At 34.5% G+C, this 23623-nt stretch overlaps 1 protein-coding gene and 1 long non-coding RNA gene across 2 annotated transcripts; one reads left to right on the forward strand and one right to left on the reverse strand.

The window, feature by feature from the left end:
• Positions 1-8569: 8569 nt before the first annotated feature.
• Positions 8570-21845, reverse strand: LOC136813924 (uncharacterized). The gene is made up of 4 exons (XR_010847568.1): positions 21719-21845; positions 21243-21336; positions 9741-9828; positions 8570-9291 (listed from the first exon to the last, which is right to left on the reverse strand). It is a non-coding gene; the product is annotated as an uncharacterized lncRNA (long non-coding RNA).
• LOC136813923 (uncharacterized) lies at positions 13217-19355 on the forward strand. The gene is made up of 2 exons (XM_067070439.1): positions 13217-14607; positions 17969-19355. Exons 1-2 carry the CDS (start codon positions 13218-13220, stop codon positions 19045-19047), a joined length of 2469 nt encoding a protein of 822 aa, XP_066926540.1. The 5' UTR covers position 13217; the 3' UTR covers positions 19048-19355.
• Positions 21846-23623: the final 1778 nt, after the last annotated feature.

The raw sequence follows: 23623 nt of genomic DNA on the forward strand, positions 1-23623 counted from the left end.
ATCTTCCAAAAAACCTTGAGTCAAAACCGAAGATCTTTGCTGACGATACCTCTTTATTCTCTCTTGTGATTGATCAACTCTTGAGCCTTGATGTACTTAACAGAGATCTCTCCTGGATAACTGACTGGGCTCATCAATGGAAGATGTCTTTTAACCCTGACCCATCTAACCAAGCCATTGAAGTCTATTTTACCTGTAGACTCACTCCTCCTAATGTTCCAGTAATCTCCTTTAATAATTCTAATATCGCGACCAGTGAGTACCAGAAACATCTTGGTCTAATCTTAGATTCAAAACTTTCTTTTGATCGCCATCTAGACGAGAAGATAAAAAAGGCCAATAAAGGAATTGGTCTTATTAACCGACTTCGCAAGCATGTGCCTAGGAGATCTCTACTAACCATTTATAAATCTTTCATTAGGCCTCATCTTGATTATGGTGATATCGTATATGACCGCCCAGGAAATGCTACCTTTGTGCAGAAGTTTGAATCTATTCAATATAATGCCTGTTTAGCTATAACAGGCTGTTTTCGTGGAACGTCTCAAGAAAAACTATATTCAGAACTTGGTCTTGAAAGTCTTGCTGACAGGCGCTTTGCTAGAAGAATGACATTCTTCTATGGAATTATTAATAATTTAGCCCCTTCGTATTTACGTAACTACCTGCCAGTAAGACTTACAGCACCAGGTGGCCTTAGAACAAGAAATCCTATTTATCCTCTTAATATACGAACTGAGCGTTTCCGTAACACTTTTTTTCCGTACTGCATATCTCAGTGGAATGTTCTGGGAGGTAATATACGAGATCTACCTTCAATTAAAACTTTCAAAAAAGCAATCTATGAATTTTTGAGACCCAAGCAATCTCATGTTTTTGATGTTCATGACATTCAAGGAGTGATCTTTCTTAATCGACTTCGGGTCGGTTTCAGCCATCTCAACGAGCATAAATTTAGACATGGCTTCCGCGACACTTTAGACCCTTTCTGTGGTTGCCGAACTAACTCTGTTGAAAACACTCAGCACTTTCTTCTGCACTGCTCTATATATTCCCATGCAAGACAATCTTTGTTCGACAAACTTCAGACCCTAGGCATTATTTTTCATCCGCCGCTTAACCCTCCTTTTTTCTGTCGGCTTTTATTATATGGGGATGAAAGTTTGAGTTCAAATCTAAATAAATCTATTCTTTGTTCTGTTGTTGAATTTCTTAACGAAACTGGAAGGTTTAGCGGTGCTTTATTTTAGGCTTTTACCTAACAATTGTAGCTTCCTTCTCCAAGATTTTTTTATTTTTTTATTTACTTATTTATTTATTTTTTACATAGTCTAGTACCTCTGGCGATATAACGTTAGCTCCTAGCGGGGGGAGGGACTATATTTTATGTTTAAGTAATGTTTTGTAATATATGTTCGTAGTGTACACGTGTTTTTGTTTCAATAAAAAAAAAAAAAAAAAAAAAAGTAAAAGCTTTAATCGGACCATGCTACAAAATAGACCTTCACCAAATAAGCATAAGTTATACCATATCAGGGGTGGTCAAAGCAATATTTCAGAAAACGAGCTAGAATGCTAATCAAATCCAGGGCTGACCAGCCCGGGGTCCACTTAAAGCTTTTTTATAGACAGGATGGCGCAATTAAGTAGTCCGGTAGTATATGGTAATAAGCTTTTGCTTAGGCCACCAAATTTTAGTCGTTTTTGCCAGGTAAAAAAAGAATGGAGCAATGTTTTTATTTGAAAATAAGGGATTCAAAATCTGTTATTGATGTTTGTTTCACATTCTTAATTATATTTAAGTAGATTCAAGTAGATTTTTTGTTATTTGGATTTTAAACATTCTTTTTTCAAAATGGCAACCTCGTCAAATACTCATAGTCTACTTCACTAGACTCAGCGTCATCAAAATTATTAGAAAGCAAAGTTCATCAGTCAAAAGTAGATTCTAGTCTAAGGGGGTGACCAGAGAATTGAAGTTGTGGATAAGCCTAACTTGCAGGTAAGTTTCATATAGGGTTGTATATCAAAAAGAAAAATGGAATGATTATATTCTTGTATTATTTCAAATTATAGTTTTGCTTCCATAGTTTTTCAGAAAAGTAAAAATAATAAATAGAAGCATCACATTTCACTTGTTTCTGCAGTCATGGCCGGACATACTGGAGTAAAAATCATTGGTTTAACAAGTCCATGGTTACTTCGCCTTCAAGAAAAATGTACAAAGTAAAGACAACAATAATCAAACAGATATTTCTATTTTTCTTTGTTTTAATTTCATAATCAAATTTATTAGATTTTTGAGATAAATAATCACACATTAATATTAGGCGAAACAAGAGTTAGAACATAAATTTAAAGGGAATATTGGGGAACATAACAATTCCACAAACTCGAGACACCCTAGTGGCTATATTACAACTTTTATAGTTTTGCTTTGTGATAATATTGTATATCTTTCAAGGAGATTGGTTTTGCTCTAAGCTTACTGATGCATATTAACATTTAAAAATCTTTTGTTCATAATTCATTTTCAGCCTTTTTACTCAAAAAATAGTTATATCTAATCATAAACAAGTTTTTCTAAGACTAGTTCTTGGATAAAGAAGATTTTATGGGCACATCCATGGTCTTCAAAGTACAAAATCGGTTAGATATGAAATATTTTAAATATTTTTTCATATTGAGCATTTTGCTCAAATTCAACGGTGGTCTAAAGACTTTGAAGTGTCCATATCATGAGACGAGCAATTGGCAAGTTTTAGGAATATACTCTGCATGCTACAATGAAACCAATAGAACAATCGCAAACCATTTCGCCGCGGATTTGGACAAAACAGTTGAGTATATGTGGCAACAAAGGGCACATAGGAGATTCGGGTATTCAAAGACGTTTAAAAAAGGTTTTATCAATGTGACCTATATTTCTATTGACGTTTGTAACGATTTCTATAAACTTCCACAGATAGTTGAATCTGTTTATCTAAACGAGACTTATCATTACAACGCTTGGTCTAAAACGCTAAACAAAACATATAGCTTATCAAACGTTATTGTAATTTATGCCGATGTACCACCAACAATGATGCACTACCTAGAATCTTCCTTTTTTGGTGATATAAGATTTACTGGCAAACATGTGTCCTTTGATTCATCTATTGATGATAATCATTTTCAAATGTATGCAGATATTCTTCATTATATAGTCACGCATCGCTTGAATTGGGAATGTCTTCTTGTTTTGAATGTTCAACCTACAACAATGACGTCATTGTATGGATTCTTGACACGGAAAGCTGTCCAATCCGAATTATGTATCCAATTCAAACAAGTAAGTGGATCATGGAATATGAGTGAAGAAAAATATCTCACACCAAAGTGGTTTAAGAAAAATAAACCAGCCGTGATTACTATTGGAGATGAGACTGGGCAATTGGAAATCATCAAGCAGATAGTTGACATCATGTACAATGAAAATATCACCATCCCAATTTTAGCAGAAGGGTTTAGTAAAATCATCCGTGGTTATAGTAAACCACCGAAGAACTTTGACTGTTTTCAAAGCTTGACTTCTTCCTTTTTAACTACTCGATATGAGGCTTTCAACTTATTGGATACCTATATAAGTGTTGATAAGCCGTACAAAAGATTTATTGAGGAGACTTCAAAAGTGGTCAATAGGACAATCTCATTTGCCCAGCGTTTTATATTAAAGAATACTTTGAGATATGATAGCATTTTTACAGCAGTAAATGGAATATTCTGTGATTCTAATACTGACTATGATTGTATGAAAAGACAGATCAGAATTGCAACTCGAACTTTCACAAATCAGAGATTTTTCTCATTATTATTAGACGTCAAAAATAAAGAACAAAGAGTGAACACATTGATTTTAGATCCAAATCTACCGGTCAAAGCACCTGCGTGGACATTATATTGCCGACAACTTCGAATTCGACATCAATATTATGAAGATATATTGATACCGAGCAATAAATATCATATAAACGACTGCAAATATTATGGTTGGGATTTACGTTGTTGGAAAGGTAGGTTTTTAATCACCTCACTGGAAAATTGATTTTGATTCCATCCCCATTCGAAATTCAATGGAAAACAATGCACCCCAAAACCATCCCCACTGCATTCTTTTAGCTTGGAAGAGAATTTCCCATTGGGATTATCATTATTTATCCCGCCGCTGTGGGAAGAAATTCCATCAGGGGATGTGAGACAGTGGTTTTTTTAAACAAAGAACGTTGATCTAATGTGACTCATTAAAAAATACATTGCAATAACGTATCACTTCAATTATTAAAGTTCCTTGCTTCAATGGAACGACCCGGTAAAATTAACGAGTCTAAAATTAAGATATTTTTTAATAGACCTTTTCATAAATTACGTCACGAACATCACTTGCCTGTTTTGAATTTTTTGGCATGGTGATTAACTACCAGCGGATTTTATTAAAACTACTTTCTTTTCATAAAAAAATCATTTAATGTCTCAAGGGAAATAATCACCATGGAAATTTCTTGAATACGAGGCAAGTGATGTTCGTGACGTAATTTATTTCTTTTAAGAACCTTCCAATCCAGCCTTCCATGAGGCTGATTATGTCAAAAAGTTTAGAAACATGTAAGAAACAGTTAAAGGCTCAAAAGGCCGATTTCTTAAGAAACATTGAGGCTGCTTGGTAAAACTAGTTTCTTAAAAAAACGTGTATTCGAACTAAATTTGGTCCATCATTACATCCCTGAATTGACATCCATATTTGGACTCAAATGATAATGGAAAGGCAAATATGATTCCAATCAGGATTTAGGATAGTTTCAAAGAGTAATAGTTATTCAGAAATATGAAAGCCGGTACAAACGCTTCATTTTGACGAATATCATTTATATTTCTTGATTTTCAGGAATTCCTCGTGTGGAAACTAGTCATTGTCCAAACATTCATTGTCCACCTGGTTTCTATAAGTCGTACGAAAGAATCCAGCATGGTTTCTCTTGGGGATGTAAGGCTTGCGCAAAAAACCATTTCAAACCTGATGCTGGAAATCATAAATGTAATCGATGTGGTGGAAGATTTCCAACCAGTAACGACAAAAGAACAGCTTGTATAGACCCCTATACAAATATTGTAGTAATGGGTCATTCCATTAAAGGATTTTATATCATTAAAACAATTTCAATTCTTGCATCTTTAATAGTGGTGATAATATTAGTGATTTTCATAGTGAAGAAAAAAACACCAATCGTGATGACATCAGATTTTAAAGTTTCTATTTTACACCTGTCAATGCAAGGTTTGACATTCATCATCACACCCATCGTATTTCTCACAAGAATGAGCTGCATAACAAAACCATTAATTTTGACAACTTTATACACCCTCAATATTGGTATTGTTTTCACCAAATCACAAAAGATTTTACAAGCTTTTCTCAGTAAAGTCCGAATAACTAGTGAAGAAGTTAAACGTACAATGATAACACAAATTTTCACTGTTGTCAATTTTCTTTTACTTACTAACATCGTATTATATGTAAGTCTCCATCAAGAGCCGGCCAAAATACTGGAAATTGAAAACCATGATCAACTGACAAGAGAACAAGTTTGTAACACTTATTTTCACAGCACTATGGTAATGATCGCCTTAACCGTTATCCAATTTATGTGTGCAATACAAGCTTTCCGTGGAAGAAATCTACCAAGCGTCATGAATGATGGTATTATGCTGACGTATGCAACTTTTATACTGACCGCTTCGTTTGCAGTCTGTTTTATCATTGTTCCGTTTCAAAAACCAATCGAAAAAGGAATTTCACAATGTATCGCAATTTTGATCAATACTGTTGTTATCACGCTCCTACTTTACGGACAAAAGGCTTTCCGTATGGTATTTCACCCGGAACAAAACACACGGGCGTATTTCCGAGTAAAACGCTTGAAAGGAGTGGAACAAAAGATCAACCAGAGAATTGATTTAAAGTAATGCGTACATGAAACCTTTCCGCTAGAGGATAAGCAAAAGGGAAAGGCATGGTTTAATAAAGAGCAACCGTATTGTATACTTCGAATAAAGAATGCGGGCTGATTATTAAATCTTTTGGGTTTTTAGTAACGGTGTATATTTATTATTTCTAATCAATCTTCTCTACATACACACCTTTGTTATAAGAACGATTTGATAAGAACATGAGGCTGAAAATTAGGCAAAACTCTAAGGACAAAATTTAGAACAATCTGAGAATCAGATCTCGAAAATTACTAAAAAAGTACTGATTTTGACAGTGCTTAACATTTTTTAGGTCTCTTTTAAATTTTTAGGTAAAGAAACTAAGCGTATTGACCCTTTAAGTGCCAATGTCGAGTATGGACATGGGCTCTGCCCTCCTGTAATGCCCAGTTTGAGTTAGTAATCGTCATTTTTGATCTCGTAGGAATTCGATTGTGCTTCATGGTCAAGCAAAAAAAATTGAAAAGTGAGTCTTTCCAGCGAGATTTTAAGACAAAAAGTAATGTAAAATTTGATAAAAATACACTTTTTTGAAATTTTGACGGTTTTTTGACCCTTTTTGGTTAACGAGTGATCCAAGAACCTCCAAATTTTGCCCTGTTTTACTTTATTTTGTCTTCTAGCGTATTGATTTGAAGCTTCACCACTGGACACCTTTCCGTCATTCAGTCAGGTCCGCACAAATATCCAACGAGCTATGAAAGAGCTTCTAACTCATTCTAGATCTGGAGATGTAAGATTAAAGTTAGAACTAGCGATTTTCTTAAAAAATTTAATTTAAAAAAAGACGGTGGCACTTAAAAGGTTTAGAACATCGTAAGATGTTTAAAAATTTCAGAAAAATTAACAACAGTCCACCCTGGGCCAACTTTTTAAGTATAAATATGGCATTTAAGAGATGTAGAGATTGGTTAAAACTGAATGATAAAAGTTTAAAATAATAAATTTCCTCAGATAAGCTATAAGTACCAGACAAGATATTCATAAAATGCCTTCAAAATACAAAATGCACGATCTGATGTTAAAAGGTTTGCTATTATAGATACAGGGGTCCTTTTATGTAGAACAATGTTCTTAATAATGATCTGAAACAATCATGGGAAGAAATATCAAAGCTTTGCTTCCAAAAATCGGTTAAAAAGTATATCATTAATATAGATGTCGAGAACTATTATTAAATTACAAACTTCTCACTTTTGGTGTACATAGATTTTAATCCTTTTCAAAATTTTATTCCACTTTTATTTTGTTCCTCTTTATTCAATTATATAAATCATGTAAATAAACACCTTAGCAGCTAAGGGGATGGGTGAACAGGTAGTAATACCTTCTTCTATCTCCTGCGAATGTTCTTAGCTTAAAAAAGTTTTATTATAAAAACAGTAGTTGTAGAAATTTTAACATTTAATCTTCTAGTAACTTAGTGGTTAAACGCGAAAAATATACGAAAAAAAAAAGCACCTAAAAGAATATAATTAGTATCTCGATCTCATAATCAGATTTCCTTGCAATAAAAATTCCTTATATGTTTGGTTTGAGTAAAGGAGCTGTTGTAGTATACTTCTTTGATCAGAATTTGATGCTATATCCACTATAATGCTATATCTGATGGTAGAAATCATTCATTGTGAATGCACCTTTTCGGTACCCTGAGTATCAGAGGTTAAGTTTTCAAAGAATATATTAACCTCTGAAGACCAATAATAATAGAAATTTTATCGTGCATGTGTCAATCTAATCACTGTAGAAAGAATCAAAGATGAAGAGCAAATATTACCTTATTAATGTCTAGCAGACTGTATCAGTATGCAGTTTACTATTTACGAATTCCCCCAGAAACCTCCAAGTGTAATCGAAGTGAGTTTCTTTCGAAAGAAATCTTTTGCGTGATCCCCAAATGTATAACAGTAATTACTAAACTATTAGGTCGTGTTCAGACCAAGGTTTAAAGCAATTAGGTCTACATGTTTCTTTTATATTCCTTTTGTATCTAACGGCACGCTCCTCATTAGTTAAACCAAAGTTTAACAAGTGATACTTTTATGGACCTACCTGGTTATGCATTTAACACATTTATAATTGATATCTACGTGAGCGTGACCATTAAACAATCATTCAGAACACAAATAGTGACGATCTATTAAAATTAGTCGTTTGTTTCTTACAAAAAAAAACATTTAGAAACCAAAATTTCATGCTCTTGAAATATTCTTTCATTCAAGACTTCGTGAGTAAAAAAAACATCTATCTCATCAAAAAATTGAGTAATTTGGCTAAGAGCATTGATGTATGCTTATTAATAGTGCTTCTTATAGATAAAGATGCGTTTTTTGAGCAAAAAAATTCTTTTTTTACAAAAATCTGCTTGAGCCATCTTTTACCTACTTTCATGCAAAAAAATCAGAGAAAAAGAATGATCCCATATTTCACAAAGTCCAAAAAACCAAGTGAAAAGCATGCTCCATTTGTAAATTAAGAAAAAAGAACGTGAAATTTATGACTTAGAGACGATCGGAGCATCTCTAGCAGTAATGGCTTAAACGAACACGAATTAGTGTTTTGCAGAGGGATTCCCTGAAATCTTTTTTGTTTCAAAGTATCTCAAGAGAGAAGATGACATGATTTCAAGCTAGGAAAGGAGATTCCTCGAGATCGCCAATCGATGATGACAAAAATGTTCGTTGAAGCCATTACTGCTAGAGATGCTCCGAGCGTCTCTAAGTCATAAATTTCACGTTCTTTTTTCTTCATTTACAAAAGGAGCATGCTTTTTACTTGCGAATTCTGATTTCGTCTATTCAGAAAACTGTAACGAAATCGTAAAAACTTTTTTTTTAAACCAGAGGGTGATTCCTTTTTAAACTTTGGTTTAACTAATGAGAAGCGTGCCGTTAAATACAAAAGGAATATAAAAGAAACATGCAGACCTAACTGCTTTAAACCTTGGTCTGAACACGACCTATGTTATGAGTCTCTATCACTGACTCTTTTTAAAAAGCACTCGTGATGATATTTTTTGTTGTGTTTTCAACGACGGGAATAAAAATATCAACTTTGAACTTCATCCAAGATCTTGGATCGTCGTCATGGTTACTTTTGTCTTCGTTGATTGCGCGATGAATAGAATCTCGATTCGTCGGCACAGCGTCAATATATGATTTTGACCTGTGCTTTTCACGGTACCCTTTCGGCCGTAGCCGCAAATTGCCGCAAGGGCAGTTTTTTCCGCTTTACCACCTTAAAACCGTCCCAGTCTTCTTTACGCACCTATAGACAATAGAAAAAGGTGTAAAAAAAGGATTGGATCGAGTTTAGGGGGATGATTAGATAATAAAGTGGCACGCGCCTGACTGCGAGACTCCGGTCGAAAAGGTGTATTCCACTTTTCCATTTTAAGTTGCAATTGTTTTCGTTTAAACTTTTTCATTGGTTGATATTTTTGTTACAGAATGAAAATATGGTTTGCCTTTTCTTACATCGTAGTATTCTATAATATGGTCAAAAAATCATTTGGGCACTTTTCATGAAAATTTGAAGAACAATACAAAAGTTCGAATCGAATTAAATCTAATTCTGAACTCTCCCAATCTTTAACCACGAGGTTAAAAATAGTAAGCGAAGGAACGAAACAGAAAAACCCTTAAAATTTTAAAATCAGTGCTCTCGTATTGAGAAAGCCTTGAGAAATTCAACGCTAAACGACGTAATAAACTTACAAGAAATGAGTAGCACCAGATGTAGATCTTGCATTATCGTTTATCTTCCTCTGCCACGACCACGACCACGATTGTAAAAAACAGCGACCTGGAAATCGACAAAATCACTATACTAAAGCATACACAACTGTGTTTTTAATGTTCACCTATACTAAAGCATATATACTGTCTGGGTCAAGTGGGTCACATAAGATCACTTCGCACATTTTCATTAATTTTATTTCATAAAACCAGATTTAGATCATATACTAAATGTTCCCAACCTTAACAATGAGGTTAAAAAATGGCAGCCGAAGCTATTACAACCTCTGTTTAAAGATATTGGTAAATAGTAAACCTGTCGCCTAAAACCGCCCTTAAGAAAGAAGGGGCGTTTCAGTTTAAAGATCCCTTCTTTTTGCCATGTGCTTTCACTGAACCAAATCCATCTTGCCAGAATATCTTTGGCTTTTGAGGTATAAAACGTATTGCACTTAGAAAACTTTTGTATCTGTGTCCGTATCCTTGAGGACAGTTTTGATTCATTTGGCATCGGTGAAGAGATTTTACAATGAGGGTTTTAAAACTCAAGAAAGTAACTGATCCTATCCTTCTCTTCGCCAGAATTTTGATCTAAAAAAATATAGATATACAGTGTGTGACAAAAAAGCTGACAAACTTTTCATATAAAGTTAAATTATTCTAAACTCCTTTTAGATAATGAGTTTTGATGGTTTTACTTTATAAAAAATGTCCCCTCTTATTTTGCGAAACACTGTATAGAAAACGGGATATAACTCAACATCAGGGGGATAGATTAAAAAAGGAGAGGGTTGAGGATTGCTAACCCATCTAGGAGCCTCTGACTTCCAGTCAGTTCTCCAAAGTCAAACTTCACCACACCGTCTGAGCAAGACGTGAAACGAAAATCTAAATGCTTCAACTCATGACACCTTGAAACATAACACAACCTCAGTAGCAAAGATAGCTTACACGTGAGACTGTTCGTTGGATAACTTTCCAGTTAGAGTCTTTAAAAACCTCAAAACAAACTCGAACTGAATATTTTAGCTGAGGTGTTCTGTAATTGAAAACACCTGTCAAGAGAGTGCAAAGAAACCCTAGGATGTTTCCCTACGGCATAACATTCGATAAATGAGAACTGTTTCTTAGAATCAGTGTGGGAAAACCCTCCCACGGTATATCATATCGCATGTTTTAAAGACAAAAGTTTTTTTCTTGCCTGTGAGGCACTCTGGTCTGTAAAATACACAAACAAGTGTTCCGGAAGTGGGTCAGAGTCTTAAAATGTTTCTTACCCCCTAAGGTCCCACTGTACCAAATTTCATGCTTTCTAGCCAAAAACGCACAATTTATGCACACTTTCCCTGGACTAATAAGAAAACGGTGAGCAATGAATTTAAATTGAGAAAAAGCAGCTACCATTTGTATCAGCAATCTAATCAAGGAATTAAAGTAATTAAGCATGGAACAGATTACTCATTATTTCTAAGAAGCATACACTTTCTCCTTATTAAGTTGATAACAAATTTTTACTTAAGAACACCTCAGACAGTACTAATCCCGATCTTATCTGACAAAATGCTAAGCGTAGGAAATTTAAACAACTTATTATCAAGTTCCAATCTAGATCAAAGATGAACAGCTGATTGCGACGGCTTAAAATCAACCCCATTATTCAGGTTTCTCGAGATAGATTTACTTAAAGATGCAAAAATCATTTTCGTAGCACCTTTCTATCAGAATTAGGAAATTTTCTTCTTCGGTTTTCTCCACTTTCTTGTACGAATTTTGAAAAACTAATTGGTGGAATATTTAAGCGTATTCAAATGTCTTTCCAATGATATCAAACTTTTTATTATACGACAACTGGTTGGAAAGTTATGGCAAAAAATAAAAACACTGCACACTTTTTATCACAGACTTTAGTCACGTCACGCAGTAAGGTTCTTTTTCTCCTTAGTGAAAGCGTCCTAGTTTCAAAAGAATTTTTAACGATGTACTCGTTTCTCAAAGGTTAAAATGAATTGTATAATTTTGAGGGAACCACAAGCAAAAAATCAGCGTTTTGATACTGGTGTAAGCCAGTTAATCAAGCCCTTGTGGTTTGCCCTTCCGGTTAGACTGCAGTGGGTGACTTTCAAAGACTTGAACAGCTTTGGATGGGTTTGGTAAGCACCCAGAGCCTCTTGGGAACTTGTTTTTGATCGATATTGAATTATTTTGCAAATATTGCAGAAGTCTACCAACCTTTTGTCCAGCATTGTAGTATACGTTTTAAAGTTGTATACGTTTTCAAGTTGTAAACGTTTTCAAGTTGCATACGTTTTCAAGTTGTATACGTTTTTAGGTTACATACGTTTTCAAGTTGTATACGTTTTCAGGTTGTGTATTTGTTTTCAAGTTTATACGTTTTCAAGTTTATACGTTTTCAAGTTTATACGTTTTCAAGTTGTATACGTTTTCAGGTTGTATACGTTTTCAAGTTTTTTTTGGTTTTTTTGGGGCTCGAACTGCGACCCTCCACGGTTTTTGTTTCTAGAAGCCCAGTTTTCAGAGACACTCAGGGCACCCAAATTGGCGAACCGGGGCTAGAAAGTGTTTTCATCCGAGGGGTTCAAGGAACGAGAGTAGCTGTATTATTTTTCAAACGTTTATTGAAGATTTTAGACTCTTACTTAGTGCTACAATCAGTGATGAAATACTTGGCACGAAAGGGAAATTCACTGGAATGATTTGAAACCACAATCGATTTGTAAGTGCTCTAAGTAGGTTCGAAGGGTAAAGTTTTAACTCTGAGTTTTGACACTAGACTTAACTCTTAGGACCTTAGGTCTAGGTGAAATATAGCCTAGAAACCAATAAATCCCTCCCGGATCGAAATAATTGATGAAATAAGTTGAAGGCCTGAAATTGATATTCTCGCTCGAACTTCAATTTTCAAAAAATGGTAAATTAGCCAAAAGTGACAATATGTTATGGCACTGATTGAAGGACTAGGACTAGGACTTGGACTAAGATTAGGATTAGGACTAGGACTAGGACTAGGATTAGGATTAGGATTAGAACTAGGGCTAGGAATGAAAATATAGTCAAAAATAGAACTAGGGATTAATATAATTTTCATATTTTATAAGATGTTTTTAGATATAAATACAACTCAGGATTTCGTACGGCTCCTACTACTAGAATACATTAAATCTGTCTCGAAATCGAGATTTCGGTTGTTTTTTTCATTGTATTTTCAATTTTAATTGAAAATTTCTCATTTAAAAGTATTAGGAAATTAATCAATTTATTTTCGTTTCGTAGATAAGAAAATAATTAAAATTTGTCAGTGTGGCGCATATTAACATTTAAAAAACTATTGTTCATAATTCATTTTCAACCTTTTTACCCAAAATAGTTATATCTAAGTTTTTTTAAGACTAGTTGGATAAAAAAAATTTGGTCTTTTAAATACAAAATCGGTTAGATATGAAGCATTTTAAATATTTTTTCATATTGAGCATTTTGTTCAAATTCAACGTTTGTCTAAAGACTTTGAAGTGTCCATATCATGAGACGAGCAATTGGCAAGTTTTAGGAATATATTCTGCATGCTACAATGAAACCAATAGAACGAGCGCAAACCATTTCGCCGCGGATTTGGACAAAACAGTTGAGTATATGTGGCAACAAAGGGCACATAGGAGATTCGGGTATTCAAAGACGTATAGAAAAGGTTTTATCAATGTGACCTATATTTCTATTGACGTTTGTAACGATTTCTATAAACTTCCACAGATAGTTGAATCTGTTCATCTAAACGAGACTTATCATTACAACGCTTGGTCTATAACGCTAAACAAAACATATAGCTTATCAAACATTATTGTAATTTATGCCGATGTACCACCAACAATGATGCACTACCTAGAATCTTCCTTTTTTGGTGATATAAGATTTACTGGCAAACATGTGTCCTTTGATTCGTCTATTGATGATAATCATTTTAAAATGTATGCAGATATTCTTTTTTATATAGTCACGCATCGCTTGAATTGGGAATGTCTTCTTGTTTTGAATGTTCAACCTACAACAATGACGTCATTATATGGATTCTTAACACGGAAAGCTGTCCAATCAGAATTATGTATCCAATTCAAACAAGTAAGTGGATTATGGAATATAAGTGAAGAAAAACATCTCACACCAAAGTGGTTTAAGAAAAATAAACCAGCCGTGATTACTATTGGAGATGAGACTGGACAATTGGAAATCATCAAACAGATAGTTGACATCATGTACAATGAAAATATCACCATCCCAATTTTAGCAGAAGGGCTTAATAAATTCATCTATGGTTATAGTAAACCACCGAAGAACTTTGACTGTTTTCAAAGCTTGACTTCTTCCTTTTTAATTACTCGATATGAAGCTTTCAACTCATTGGATTTCTATATAAGTGTTGATAAGCCTTACGAAAGATTTATTGAGGAGACTTCAAAAGTGGTCAATAGGACATTCTCATTTGCCCAGCGTCAGATATTAAAGAATACTTTGCAATATGATCGCATTTTTACAGAAAATGGAATATTCTGTGATTGTAATACTGACTATGATTGTATGAAAGGACAGATAAGAATTGATACTCGATTTTTCACAAAATATAGAATGTTCTCATTATTATTGAAAAATAAAGAACAAAGAGTGAACACATTGATTTTAGATCCAAATCTACCGGTAAAAGCACCTGCGTGGATGTTATATTGCCGATTACTTCGCATTCGACATCAATATTATGAAGATATGTTGATACCGAGCAATGAATATCATACAAACGACTGCGAATTTTATTATGGTCGAGATATTCGTTGTTGGAAAGGTAGGTTTTTAATTACCTCACTGGAAAATTAATTTCGATTCCATCCCCATTCGAAATTCAATGGAAAACAATGCACCCCAAAACCATCCTCACTGCATTCTTTTAGCTTGGAAGAGAATTTCCTGTTGGGATTTCTATTGAAATCTTTATCCCGCCGCTGTGGGAAGAAATTCCATCAGGGGATGTGAGACAGTGGTGTTTTTTGAAGAAAGAACGTTGATCTAAAAAATTACATTGCAATAAAACAATAGCGTTCAGTTTGAGGTCGATGTTGTTATTTTCTACCCGCGTAGTTTGATTATTCGCCCGATAGTGTCATTTGGGCCCGACGCGAAGCGGAGGGCGCAAATGGCACTAGAGTACCCTGAGTATCAGAGGTTAAGTTTGCAAAGAATATATTAACCTCTGAAGACCAATAATAGAAATTTTATCACGCATGTGTCAATCTAATCACTGTAGAAAGAATCAAAGATGAAGAGCAAATATTACCTTATTAATGTCTAGCAGACTGTATCAGTATGCAGTTTACTACTTACGAATTCCCCAGAAACCTCCAAGTGTAATCGAAGTGAGTTTCTTTCGAAAGAAATCTTTTACATGATCCCCGAATGTATAACAGTATTACTAAACTATTAATTATTTATTTTCTTATCTGCGAACCGAAAATAAATTGATTTATTTCCTAATTCTCCGAAAAGTCACAGATCACAAATGGAAAACACAAAAGACCGAAAACGGGAAAAAGAATAACTGAACACCAAAAATCTCGATTTCGAGACAGCTTTTTGTATTCTGGTAGTAGGAGCCGTACCAAAGCCTAAAGTCGTATAAATACCAAAATAAACTATCTAAAAACAACATTATATTTAAATTTTTAACTATTTCACTAAGCCTACATCTAGTCCTAATCCTAATCTTAATTCTATCCCTAACCCTAGTCCTAATCCTAGTCGTATCCTAATTAAACTGATCCTAAAAACATTCCATGCCTTCCTAAAATTTGATCCCCTCGGATAAAAACTACACTAGCCCCGTTCGCCAATTTGGGTGCCCTAACTGTCTCTGAAAATAGAGCTGCTAGAGAGAAACCGTGGGGGATCAAAAAAGAAGAGCTAAACATCATTTTAAAAACCTTATAAAGCCAAAAAACAAATGCTGTATACGTATATTAGAAAACCCCAACTTACGGAAAACACGAAAACGACTCTTTAAAAACGTACCTTATACAAAACGCTTCGTTACTGAAAAAGAAAAAGACTGTGACGGAAAAACTGAAAAGTATTGGACACAAATTGTTAAACGGGAACAAGAAAAACTCATTATCAATCCACACGAAAAAATTTTTATGAAAAAACGTGAAAGTAAATTCTATAACACGAAACAAATCGTTAATTTTTCTTTTTTTTATATCTTCTAACACTATATAGGTATATAACCGAATAATGATAATTAAAAAATATAATCGGTTTCACAAAATGCTGCTGCTAGTAAAGTTACGAGCGACTCTAGATGCTTTGAACGACGTGTGAATCGAAACGCCAAAATCTACCATTTTAAGACCACGCTGCAAAACAGTAATAGATTAATAAATTACGGAACGCTAAAAACGCCTACTTAAAAACGCCCAAAATGCCGAACACGAAAAACTCTAAAACGCCCTCCGCTTTCCGTAGAATATTCTCCGAAAACGTAAATAAATACACGGAAATGTCACTTTTAATTGAATCGCAATAATAGACAGACTTTATGTTATGATTCTCTATCACTGACTCTTTTTAAAAAGCATTGATGATATTTTTAGTTGTGTTTTCAACGACGGGAATAAGAATATCAACTTTTCACTTCATCCAAGATCTTGGATGGTCGTCATGGTTACTTTTGTCTTCGTTGATTGCGCGATGAATATAATCTCGATTCGTCGGCACAGCGTCAATATATGATTTTGACCTATGCTTTTCACGGTAGCACTAGAGGGCTAATAATCAAACTGCAAGGGCAGAAATAATGACAGCAATGAACGAAAATTAACGCTATTACTATTATTATTCATATCGGACATTCAAATAACGTTTTTTATAGCGTCAACCAAGTCTTTTCGCTTCAACAAATCTTTAGAACCTTGTGAGCGGACCGCAAATGACCAAAAAGTGTTTTTTTTCGCGCTTTGATGCATCGACTTCAATCCAATTCCGAGCGGGCCGCAAATGACGTTATTGTCGATAGTGAGTTTATGTATTCGAGATAAATCGAGGGGGCGGTATAAAGCAAAGTTGACATGTCTCCAAAATCACCGTCCATTTTGCTCGACGACGGTAAAAACACCAAAATACCGTCGTCTATTTAGGTGAGCAAAGGCGATATAGAGCCGTACATCAACTATCGACTTTGTTTTGTATCGATTTCACTTACCGTCGCCCTCGATATCCTCCGATACATATACTCGGTATTGTCTTATACCCGGGTGGTAAATGATATTTCAGCCCTCTGAAGCCTGGCGCTTTAGTTTCCTCAGCGCGGGTATGACAATTTGAGTCACAAAACCTTTCAATACCGCCCGCCGATTGAACCTATAATAGCTTACTTAATGACCACTATATGGATAATAATAATGTATCACTTCGATTATTAAAGTTCCTTGCTTCAATGGAACGACCCGGTAAAATTAAGGAGTCTAAAATTAAGCCCCCTTCTTATAAACGCCTGTCCTCTTTTGGAGGGGCACTTGTTTGAAACAAGTAGCTGCAAAGAAGGATAATATGAAGAAAAATTTGGATATATGATAATGATTGTATTCGTTCCCGGGGGGGGGGGGGTACTTAGGCAAAAATAGGTACTGGGTATGTGCGGACGGTAAGGGTCAGGTTTTTCACCTTTCAAAGTCTCTCTAAGGGTTACAAAAATCAGAAAATTTCAAAGTAGTCTCTCTAAGGGTGGGAAAATTCACGATTTTTAGAAAAAAAATTTTGATTTTGAGAGAAAAAAATACAAAAAAGTCTCACTAAGGGTAGGAAATTTTTGAAAATCAGAGAAAATTTTTCGAAAAAGTCTCTCTAAGGGTCACTTTATCACTAAAATTTGGTCTCTCTAAGGGTCGGTTTTCGGAGGTCCCGTCCGCACATACCCCTCATTCACCAACCTTAGTACCCCCCCCGGGTATTCGTTTTAGTATTCGAACTAAATTTGGTCCATCATTACATCCCTGAATTGACATCCATATTTGTACTCAAATAATAATGGAAAGGCAAATATGGTTCAAATCAGGATTTAGGATAGTTTCAAAGAGTAATAGTTATTCAGAAATATGAAAACCGGTATAAATGCTTCATTTTGAGGAACATCCTTTATATTTCTTGATTTTCAGGAATTCCTCGTGTGGAAACCAGTCATTGTCCAAACATTCATTGTCCACCTGGTTTCTATAAGTCGTACGAAAAAATCCAGCATGGTTTCTCTTGGGGATGTAAGGCTTGCGCAAAAAAACATTTCAAACCCGATGCTGGAAATCACAAATGTAATCGATGTGGTGGAAGATTTCCAACCAGTAACGACAAAAGAACAGCTTGTATAGACCCCTATACAAATATTGTAGTAATGGATCATTCCATCAAAGGATTTTATATCATTAAAACAATTTCAATTCTTGCATCTTTAATAGTGGTGATAATATTAGTGATTTTCATAGTGAAGAAAAAAACACCAATTGTGATGGCATCAGATTTTAAGGTTTCTATTTTACACCTGTCAATGCAAGGTTTGACATTCATCATCACACCCATTGTATTTCTCACAAGAATGAGCTGCATAACAAAACCATTAATTTTGACAACTTTATACACCCTCAATATTGGTATTGTTTTCACCAAATCACAAAAGATTTTACAAGCTTTTCTCAGTAAAGTCCGAATAACTAGTGAAGAAGTTAAACGTACAATGATAACACAAATTTTCACTGTTGTCAATTTTCTTTTACTTACTAACATCGTATTATATGTAAGTCTCCATCAAGAGCCGGCAAAAATACTGGAAATTGAAAACCATGATCAACTGACAAGAGAACAAGTTTGTAACACTTATTTTCACAGCACTATGGTAATGATCGCCTTAACCGTTATCCAACTTATGTGTGCAATACAAGCTTTCCGTGGAAGAAATCTACCAAGCGTCATGAATGATGGTATTATGCTGACGTATGCAACTTTTATACTGACCGCTTCGTTTGCAGTCTGTTTTATCATTGTTCCGTTTCAAAAACCAACCGAAAAAGAAATTTCACAATGTATCGCAATTTTGATCAATACTGTCGTTATCACGCTCCTACTTTACGGACAAAAGGCTTTCCGTATGGTATTTCACCCAGAACAGAACACGCGGGCGTATTTCCAAGTACAACGCTTGAAAGGAGTGGAAAAAAAGATCAACCAGAGAATTGAATTAAAGTAATGCGTACATGAAACCTTTTCGCTAGAGGATAAGCAAAAGGGAAAGGCATGTTTTAATAAAAAGGTACCGTATCAAAAGACTTCGAATAAAGAATGCGAGCTGATTATTAAATCTTTTAGGTTTTTAGTAGCGGTGTATATTTATTATTTCTAATCAATCTTCTTTAGATACACACCTTTTTTATAAGAAAGATTTGATAAGAACACGAGGCTGAAAATTAGGCCGAAATCAAAGGAGAAAATTTAGAACAATCTGAGAATCAGATCTCGAAAATTACTAAAAAAGTACTGATTTTGACAGTGCTTAACATTTTTAGGACTCTTTTAAATTTTTAGGTAAAGAAACTAAGCGTATTGACCCTTTAAGTGCCAATGTCGAGTATGGACATGGGCTGCTCTGCCCTCCTGTAATGCCCAGTTTGAGTTAGTAATCGTCATTTTTGATCTCGTAGGAATTCGATTGTGCTTCATGGTCAAGCAAAAAAAATTGAAAAGTGAGTCTTTCCAGCGAGATATTAAGACAAAAAGTAATGTAAATTTTGATAAAAATACACTTTTTTGAAATTTTGACCGTTTTTGACCCTTTTTGGTCAACGAGTGATCTAAGAACCTCCAAATTTTGCCCTGTTTTACTTTATTTTGTCTTCTAGCGTATTGATTTGAAGCTTCACCACTGGACACCTTTCCGTCATTCAGTCAGGTCCGCACAAGTATCCAACGAGCTATGAAAGAGCTTCTAACTTATTCTAGATCTGGAGATGTAAGATTTAAAGTTAGAACTAGCGATTAATTTTCTTAAAAAACTTAACTTAAAAAAAGACGGTGGCACTTAAAGGGTTAAGAACATCGTAAGATGTTTAAAAATTTCAGAAAGATTAACAACAGTCCACCCTGGGCCAACTTTTTAAGTATAAATATTTCATTTAAGAGATGTAGAACTTGGTTAAAACTGAATGATAAAAGTATAAAATAATAAATTTCCTCAGATAAGATATAAGTACCAGACAAGATATTCATAAAATGCCTTCAAAATACAAAATGCACGATCTGATGTTAAAAGGTTTGCTATTATAGATACAGGGGTCCTTTTATGTAGAACAATGTTCTTAATAATGATCTGAAACAATCATATGTGAAGAAATATCAAAGTTTTGCTTCCAAAAATCGGTTAAAAAGTATATCATTAATATAGATGTCGAGAACTGTTATTAAATTACAAACTTCTCACTTTTGGTGTACATAGATTTTAATCCTTTTCAAAATTTTATTCCACTTTTATTTTGTTCCTCTTTATTCAATTATATAAATCATGTAAATAAACACCTTAGCAGCTAAGGGGATGGGTGAACAGGTAGTAATACCTTCTTCTATCTCCTGCGAATGTTCTTAGCTTAAAAAAATTTTATTATAAAAACAGTAGTTGTAGAAATTTTAACATTTAATCTTCTAGTAACTTAGTGGTTAAACGCGAAAAATATACGAAAAAAAAAAAAACCTAAAAGAATGAAATTAGTATCTCGATCTCATAATAAGATTTCCTTTCAATAAAAATTCCTTATATGTTTGGTTTGAGTAAAGGAGCTGTTGTAGTATACTTTTTTGATCAGAATTTGATGCTATATCCGTTATAATGCTATACCTGATGGTAGAAATCATTCATTGTGAATGCACCTTTTCGGCCGTAGCTGCAAATTGCCGCAAGGGCAGTTTTCTCCGCTTTACCACCCTAAAACCGTCCCAGTCTTATTTACGCACCTATAGACGATAGAAAAAGGTGTAAAAAAAGGATTGGATCGAGTTTAGGGGGATGATTAGATAATAAAGTGGTACGCGCCTGACTGCGAGACTCCGGTCGAAAAGGTGTATTCCACTTTTCCATTTTAAGTTGCAATTGTTTTCATCTAAACTTTTTCATTGGTTGATATTTTTATTACAGAATGAAAATATGGTTTGCCTTTTTTTACATCGTAGTATTCTATAATTTGATCAAAAAATCATTTGGGCACTTTTCATGAAAATTTGAAGAACAATACAAAAGTTCGAATCGAATTAAATCTAATTCTGAACTCTCCAAATCTTTAAACACGAGGTTAAAAATAGTAAGCGAAGGAACGAAACAAAAAAACCCTTAAAACTAGTGCTCTCATATTGAGAAAGCCTTGAGAAATTCAACGCTAAACGACGTAATAAACTTACAAGAAATGAATAACACCGGATGTAGATCTTGCATTATCGTTTATCTTCCTCTGCCACGACCATGACCATGACCACCATTGTAAAAAACGGCGACCTGGAAATAAAACAAAATCACTATACTAAAGCATACACAACTGTGTTTTTAATGTTCACCTATACTAAAGCATATATACTGTCTGGGTCAGGTGGGTCACATAAGATCACTTCGCGCATTTTCATTAATTTTATTTCATAAAACCAGATTTAGATCATATACTAAATGTTCCCAACCTTAACAATGAGGTTAAAAAATGGCAGCCGAAGCTATTACAACCTCTGTTTAAAGATATTGGTAAATAGTAAACCTGTCGCTTAAAACCGCCCTTAAGAAAGAAGGGGCGTTTCAGTTTAAATATGCCCTTCTTTTTGCCATGTGCTTTCACTGAACCAAATCCATCTTGCCAGAATATCTTTGGCTTTTGAGGTATAAAACGTACTGCACTTAGAAAACTTTTGTATCTGTGTCCGTATCCTTGAGGACAGTTTTGATTCATTTGGCATCGGTGAAGAGATTTTACCATGAGGGTTTTAAAACTCAAGAAAGTAACTGATCCTATCTTTCTCTTCGCCAGAGTTTTGATCTAAAAAAATATAGATATACAGTGTGTGACAAAAAAGCTGACAAACTTTTCATATAAAGTTAAATTATTCTAAACTCCTTTTAGATAATGAGTTTTGATGGTTTTACTTTATAAAAAATGTCCCCTCTTATTTTGCGAAACACTGTATAGAAAACGGGATATAACTCAACATCAGGTGGATAAATTAAAAAAAGGAGAGGGTTGAGGATTGCTAACCCATCTAGGAGCCTCTGACTTTCAGTCAGTTCTCCAAAGTCAAACTTCACCACACCGTCTGAGCAAAACGTGAAACGAAAATCTAAATGCTTCAACTCATGACACCTTGAAACATAACACAACCTCAGTAGCAAAGATAGCTTACACGTGAGACTGTTCGTTGGATAACTTTCCAGTTAGAGTCTTTTAAAACCTCAAAACAAACTCGAACTGAATATTTTAGCTGAGGTGTTTGAAAACACCTTTCAAGAGAGTGCAAAGAAACCCTAGGATGTTTCCCTACGGCATAACATTCGATAAATGAGAACTGTTTCTTAGAATCAGTGTGGGAAAACCCTCCCACGGTATATCATATCACATGTTTTAAAGACAAAAGTTTTTTTCTTGCCTGGGAGGCACTCTGGTCTGTAAAATACACAAACAAGTGTTCCGGAAGTGGGTCAGAGTCTTAAAATGTTTCTTACCCCCTAAGGTCCCACTGTACCAAATTTCATGCTTTCTAACCAAAAACGCACAATTGATACACATTTTCCCTGGACTAATAAGAAAACGGCGAGCAATGAATTGAAATTGAGAAAAAGCAGCTACCATTTGTATCAGCAATCTAATCAAGGAATTAAAGTAATTAAGCATGGAACAGATTACTCATTATTTCTAAGAAGCATACACTTTCTCCTTATTAAGTTGATAACAAATTTTTACTTAAGAACACCTCAGACAGTACTAATCCCGATCTTATCTGACAAAATGCTAACAAAGGTGAACAGCTGATTGCGGCAGCTTAAAATCAACCCCATTATTCAGGTTACTCGAGATAGATTTACTTAAAGATTCAAAAATCATTTTCGTAGCACCTTTCTATCAGAATTAGGAAATTTTCTTCTTCGTTTTTCTCCACTTTCTTGTACAAATTTTGAAAAACTAATCGGTGGAATATTTAAGCGTATTCAAATGTCTTTCCAATGATATCAAACCTTTTATTATACGACAACTGGTTGGAAAGTTATGGCAAAAAATAAAAACACTGCACACTTTTTTATCACAGACTTTAGTCTAGCCTGGGAATCCAAGCGTTAAACTTTTTTCACAGTCTAGTTTATGATATTTTTGCTGCTGGTTTAACGCTTGGCGCAGGTAACTCGCCTGCAGGGAGATTTTTCCCTGCAATGCAGGTTCGGCCTGATTGGCCAGCTTTTGGCGTATTACTTAGCAGTACTTTCGCGCGCATTTTGATAATTTCGATGCGCGCGCATAATTTATGGAAAAAGCTGACTCTGCAGAAAAAAGGAAAACAAATGAAAATGAAAACATAGGTTCATTTTGAAACAAAATGGCTGTTGGCTGGAAGTCTAAATACATGTGGCTGATGTTTTGATGTGGTTTTTAGTAGTTTTGAAAGTCTTTAGAGCTTGTGAAAGAGTTTTTATGGTAAGTTGATTATGTGTGTTTGCCTGGGTTTCCAAAGTTCAGCAAGTCTGTCAACAAGGGTTCACACAGAGACTGTTTATAACATTCTGTGTCAGACTAATCTACCTGCACCAAGCT

This window comes from Clytia hemisphaerica, unplaced genomic scaffold, assembly GCF_902728285.1.
Source record: "Clytia hemisphaerica strain Z4C2 unplaced genomic scaffold, Clytia hemisphaerica genome assembly, whole genome shotgun sequence".
NCBI lineage: Eukaryota > Metazoa > Cnidaria > Hydrozoa > Leptothecata > Clytiidae > Clytia > Clytia hemisphaerica.